This window comes from Myotis davidii, unplaced genomic scaffold, assembly GCF_000327345.1.
Source record: "Myotis davidii unplaced genomic scaffold, ASM32734v1 scaffold120, whole genome shotgun sequence".
NCBI lineage: Eukaryota > Metazoa > Chordata > Mammalia > Chiroptera > Vespertilionidae > Myotis > Myotis davidii.
Window position 1 is genome coordinate 2,500,777 of NW_006294778.1, and position 6,568 is coordinate 2,507,344.

General features: G+C 44.9%; 1 protein-coding gene across 1 annotated transcript; it reads left to right on the forward strand.

The window, feature by feature from the left end:
- The first annotated feature begins 1,520 nt into the window (after positions 1-1,520).
- LOC102761702 (putative methyl-CpG-binding domain protein 3-like 3) lies at positions 1,521-2,226 on the forward strand. Its single transcript, XM_006769387.2, is given in 2 exon segments — positions 1,521-2,051; positions 2,054-2,226. Coding segments are annotated over 2 exon segments (606 nt in total). The 5' UTR covers positions 1,521-1,618.
- Positions 2,227-6,568: the final 4,342 nt, after the last annotated feature.

Consider the following 6,568-nt stretch of genomic DNA (forward strand, 5'->3'; position numbering starts at 1 on the left):
TCCTCTCTCCCTTCCCCTCACCCTCTCCCTCTTTCCTCTCTAAAATCAATAAAAACATCCTTGGGTGAGGATCAAAAAAAAAAAAATGAACTCATGCAAATCAATAGGAAAAAAGTATCCCACTGGGAAAAACGAAGCCAAAGATACCAACAGTTGTTTAATGTGTGAGGAGTTTCCTTTTAGGAAGATGCAAAAGTTCTGGAGATGGGCGATGGCAATGCTTGCACCACCATGTGGATATACTTACAGCCACTGAACTGTACACTTGACATGGTAAGTTTTATGTATGTTTTACTACAGTAAATTACAAACATTTGTTAAATATGCATTTGCCATTTTCTCATGAATGTATAGGCCTCACACCAGGCTAATTTCTGAATTAGCGACTTCAAGTAAATTTTAATGCCTGTATCTTCTAAGTATGGGGCCGATTGACATCTGAAAGAATCAGCTTCTGCTCTGAGGATCTTACACTTCACTTAGAGACAGGTACACTTTTCTGTCATCCTTGTGAATTCGCAGAGAGCAGCCTATGTGGAAGCTAGACTGGAAGGGGCTGTCAAGTGATTTTCTTGGTAGCAGAGATGTCAAGGTTGGCTCAGATGGGTTGGCTTTCCCTTGGCTTCCACCATTAGCCCACCTCACCTGGAGAGCATGTGAAAACAGCCTCGGCTTTCTGACTTGGTAGGTTTGGTCTCTGGCCTACAGATAGGCATTTCTCATCAGTTCCCGGGTGATCACACTTTGAGAATCACTTTCTAATGTAAGACGTATCAATACCATATCCTCTGTTCACGTCTAGCTCTCCTTCAGGCAGGGGGCTTCTGGGACAGGGGCCGTCTTGTCTGCCTTTGTATTCCCGTGTTCTAACCCACTGTTTGTTCCTCAAGAAATTTGTGTGGAAACAGTAATTAGAAAGAAAAACATGCAGTGAATGATTTAAAAATTCAGTACTAAATTTCATATTTTTTTAAATCCTATTTTTTTTTTCTCTTGAAAAGAGGAGGCTGTGGTGGACATGGTCCCAGAGTCCTTCATGGCAATAGTTGGCTGACAGTGAGTAGTGTTAGCCCTTAGACCACAGCTACCATAATCCTTTATGACAGTGGTTCTCAACCTGTGGGTCGCGACCCCTTTGGGGGTCAAACGACCCTTTCACAGGGGTCGCCTAAGACCATCGGAAAACATATATATAATTACATATTGTTTTTGTGATTAGTCACTATGTTTTAATTATGTTCAATTTGTACCAATGAAAATACATCCTGCATATCAGATATTTACATTACGATTCATAACAGTAGCAAAATTACAGTTATGAAGTAGCAACAAAAACAATTTTATGGTTGGGTCACAACATGAGGAACTGTATTAACTAATTGCAGGCGAGTAGTTAATCACTTTAACTATGGACAATCATGTTTAAGCCACATAATCTTTACTCCCTGGAATGGAGATAAGAAACGCCCTAACCTTTGGAATAGAAATTGACAGGATTAAAATCAACTGGTATAAATACAGATGTAACAAGACAATAAAACACAGAACCTGGGCAGTTTTGAGCAAGCCACAGGCTGTGCGGGTGTCAGGAGTGGGCCAGCAACACGGCTCAGCAGCCATGGGGGAGCCTGGATCAATCATGAAGACAAACCAGCCTTCTCTGGGAAAGCTCCAGAGAAACATGATGCCCAAGACTTTAGCGAAGAAGAGACAACTGGTTTCAGCCATGAGCAAGCGGAGACGTCGGGAACGGACTGAACATCCAATGAGGCTGACCAGCTGCATTTTTAAAAGTGCAGTCACCAAGGTGACTGCCCATCATGACAGTGTTGTCAGGCCAAGGCAGCAGGAGGAGACCTTGGAGAAGCCCCAGCAGATGAGCGCCTACAGGAGACTGCAGGGGCTCCCGGTCTGCAGCAGTGACGGGGAACTTCTAAATACTTTGGGTGTGACAAATGTGAGGAGAATAACTGCACCAGGAAGTGCGGGTGAATCCCTGGGCCGTGCTGGTCCTGGGTCTCTGCACACCAGCTCCCAGCCCAGTGCAGCACAATTGTAGAGATGATCCCAGGAGCAGGTCTCTGGGGCCCACAGCTTCTGTGCAGGCAACTGGTCACCCGTGGAGACATCCAGAGACAGAATCTCAGAGTGAGGAAAGCAAGAGAAAGACTGGCTGTGGCTTTGAGGGAAGACAGGCTGGCCAGGGAGGCAGAGAGCCAGGAGTGAAGAAGAATGTTTTGATTTCATGCAAATCTGACTTCAGTGAACTTGCTATTATATCTCATTCTAACATAAATTGTATCTTTGTTTTAATTTAAGTAATTAATTGTTGTTTAAACCTCATGTGAGGATATTTTTTATTTTGCCAAAATTCTAATTCACACATAAGACATACTATATAATAAAAAGCTAATATGCAAATTTGAAAAGAAACAAACAACAAAAAAAAAAACACAGAACCTGGCTGGAGATCCTGGCTAGAGCTTTATGACATCTGGCTGGACCCTGAGGTATTGGCATTGGCACCCCCAGAGGAAATCCAGGACTTCTTTCTGATCTCCTAAGGCAGGGGTCCTCAAACTACGGCCCACGGGCCACATGCGGCCGGCCGAAAACATTTATCCGGCCCGCCGGGTGTTTTTGCCGCCGCTGCCTGTCCTGCTCAGCAGCCAACTCGTCCCGGGCCCGCAGTACACATGTGTGGAACGTTTGAGGGACAGTGAACTGGCCCCCGGTCTAAAAAGTTTGAGGACCTCTGGGTTAAGTTGAGATAAGGGCAGAAAGACTGGAGGCTAGGAAACAGAAACCCTGCGTTAAGGTACTGACAGTAGGAATAGAAAGAATGACTTATGTGCAAGGCATTCTGAGGGAAAACTAACCAGAAGTTGGTAACAGACTGTTCAAAAAGAAGTTAAAAAAAGGAATTAAACATGTAGAGTTACAAGTGTTGGTTACTTAGATAATGATGAATTCATGTCTTTTGCTTAGCAGCTGACTAGTTTTTTTAAAACTATAGTCCGGCCCTCCAACGGTCTGAGGGACAGTGAACTGGCCCCCTGTTTAAAAAGTTTGAGGACCCCTGTCCTAAGGGGAAAAAATCCAGAAAAATCAGAAACCAAAAAGCCAGGAACAGTCTCCTGACTTCTGTGTCTTCTGCTGCCACATCCATTTCCTGAGGTATTGGTACAAAATGAGTGGTGGTTTGAATAGAGGGCTGAGCAATTCGGGAAAGGGAAATGCCAAGGGAAAATGGTTGATATCTTGGACTACTCCATCCCTGATGTATCAAATGTTTGGGTAGCCAGGTGAGAAAGTGACCAATGACGTCAGGGGGAAGAGCAGCAACATTGGTTAAAAGAGAATAAAGGAAAGGGGAAAACAGAGGTGTCCAGGCTGGGCCCTGAGACATTGGAGAGAGCGTCCGTTTCCTGAGTGTTTACTCTTGGCCAGACATTGGAACCCCACTCTGCGTGCACGCTCTGACTTAATGATGGACGCCTGGGGGATAAGTAGGATGATCCCCACTTGACAGGTGAGGAGACTAACGCTCGTAGGGTTAAGAAATTGGCCAAGCAGAGTAGGGATTTATAATTATCTGATGTCAGAGCCCGTGCGTTTAGCCATGCTATCACAATACCTCACTGAAAGGAGGTGGTGGGAGACGTTTCAAGCAGAGAAAAGCAGCCTGAGCAAAGGCACGGGGGCTTTTGATGACGGAATGCCACATCCCGGTGATGGAGTGTGGTTCTCCCGTAGGGCTGCCAAGGGCCGTGTTTAAGGATGACGCTAGAAAAAATCCACTGGGACTGAACCATTAGTGGCTTTTATGCCACGTTAAAGGTAGACCTTTTGAGAGGCTGCAAAAGGCAGAGACTAGAAACAAAAGAAAAAGATTATCCTCTCTTCAAAAGCTCTGTACATTCAGGCTGGGAAAATCTGTATGGACTTGATTTCTATAGCTGAATAAATTCACAATAGAACTAGAGAAGACCAGAACAATGTTAGAGAACGGATAAGGGCTCTTCAGTGTGCAGGCAAGGGCGGGCGGGATGGGGAGGCCATCCTTGAAGTTGGTCATTTCACAGGCAGCAAGGTGAGGAGGAATACGATCAGAAGCCTCTACGGCAGAGGTTCTCAACCTTCTGGCCCTTTAAGTACAGTTTCTCATGTTGTGACTCAACCATAAAAGTATTTTCGTTGCTACTTCATAACCGTAATGTTGCTACTGTTATGAATCGTAATGTAAATATCTGATATGCAGGATGGTCTTAGGCGACCCCTATGAAAGGGTCGTTCGACCGCCAATGGGGTCGCGACCCGCAGGTTGAGAACCGCTGCTCTACGGCAAGCAGAGAACATTCTTTATTTTGAGTAAGACTGGGTGGTCCAAACACCTCCAGCGGCCGGCCATACCCACAGGCCTTGCTCCGAAAAGCCTTGCTTTGCCTCCTGTGACGCTGTCATCCGCCCTAGCTGGTTTGGCTCAGTGGATAGAGCATTGGCCCACAGACTGAAGGGTCCTGGGTTTGATTCTGGTCAAGGGCACATACCTGGGTTGCAGGCTCGATCCCCGGCCCTGGTCAGGGAGTATGCTGGAGGCAACCAATTGATGGGTCCCTCTCACATCGATGTTTCTCTCTCTGTGTCTCTCCACCTCTCTTCCACTCTCTAAAACGCAATGGAAAAATATTTACGGGTGAGGATTAACAACAGCAAAAAAAAATAAAGAAACTTTCCTTTGGTGACCTAAGGAAGCCACGGTAGCAAATAGTTAAGAGCATGCATTCCAGGGGTCACCTCTTTGAGTTCCAATATAGTTAACAGCTCTGTGACCTTGGATGACTGCCTTAGCCTCTCTCAGTCTCATTTTGCACAAATGGAAAAACGAGAGAGCCTGCCTATTATGCAGTTATATGAGACCATTTATATCAAGTGCTTAGGGTAGTCCTTGTCATATGCTAAGTGCTTGGTGGCTGTTACTATTTTATTCTATTCTGAAGGGGAAAAGTTATATTCAGGTTCTCCACCAAGTCTGCCAGCGCAGCTGTTGGGACAGATTCCTGTGTTTCCTTGCTTTTTCCTAAAGCCTCCCACCCAATCCCTAGGTCCCTTCCTTTGAAATCCGAAAGAGGCTAACATAGTAAGCTTAGAAACGAAAAGATAAAGCTTCACTTCAAAAACAGAGAATAAGAGGGAACAAGTGGATAATACAAAGCTACTTCTCAAACGTTCGATTAAATCATGGAGAATAAAGTCACGTTTGATTCATGAAAGGAAGTCAGAACATGTTGGGTTTTGTCATTTATCCTTTGAAGTTAACATCAAGGACTATCACCGCAGCCTTCCACATACCCTTGAGTTTCTCTGCCAATGACAATATTGAGCTTAATGAGCCATGGTTCTGATGAGATACGACAATTTTTGTTCTTGTGTACGTAAGTACTTAATCATCGCATCTCACTAGAGTAAAACCTCGTGAAGCTTGAAAGAGATTTAGGACTGATAAATTACAATTATTATAACGCATTCTGGCTGCATTGTGCTTTAGGATTTGCAGACAGTTGCAAGTACATTATCTCGTTTGATTCTCACCATATCTCCATGAGGTAGGCGGGCAGTAGGTTAGGCGGGTGTAAGGTAGGCAGCCTCCATCTGGGAGGTTAAGGGAGATAAAAGACTGGCTGGAGTTCACATAGCTGTTAACTAGCGAAAGTGAATTCCACCTCAGATCTTGTGACTCCCCGTCCCATGCTACTTTTACTAAAGGAGTGGAAAATTCTGCATCTTAACATCCTCAGAGGTAGAACAGGCTTAACTCCAGTTTCAAAAAGGGGGTCAAATGAGAAATAAAAACATGTTGCACAAGAGGTGGCGTTCCCCATGCCCATGGCATACTTTACCAATCGGACCCAGAATTCTCTACTGCTTGTCCTGGGGCTGGCTTCAAAATCATCCCAACACAGTGCTCTGGGGAGCTACTGGAAGATCAGAACAGACACACAATTTTAAACTTATTTTCATAAAAAGAAGGTTCATGGGCATCTTCAAGGAAGCTGGGTGCTTGGGAGTATTCATGTCAGCCTCTTTCTCTTGGGCACATTGTCCTGCCTCCCTTGCAGTTAGATGAGGCCATGGGATTGGGTTCTGGAATGGACCATGCATGGAAGTGGGCAATTTGTTTCTTTTCCCATCTACTGAGTGAAGGGAGAAGGCTCTGAAGATGTAGGGTTCAGCTGGATGAATGGAAGTGGGTCTTTGGCTGAATGATTATCCCCAACCCCCAAGCAACATACCCTCTGCTTTGAACTATAACTGGAGAAATAAGGCTATACTGAGGCCACCATGACTTGGGAGCCTTTGTTCAGCAATAAAGGTTGACTTCTTGTGATTATGCCCATCCTTGAATCATCTTTTGGTATCATTCTTAGAGGCAATGCTGGACTAGGCGGTCTCACACATTTCCTACTTTCAAATTTTAAAGACCTGACGAATGTACATTGTATCAGATTTGTTTTTCTCTTTTTGCTCTCACGATCCCCTTCCAACTTAGGAGAAATCCCTAGTTGGG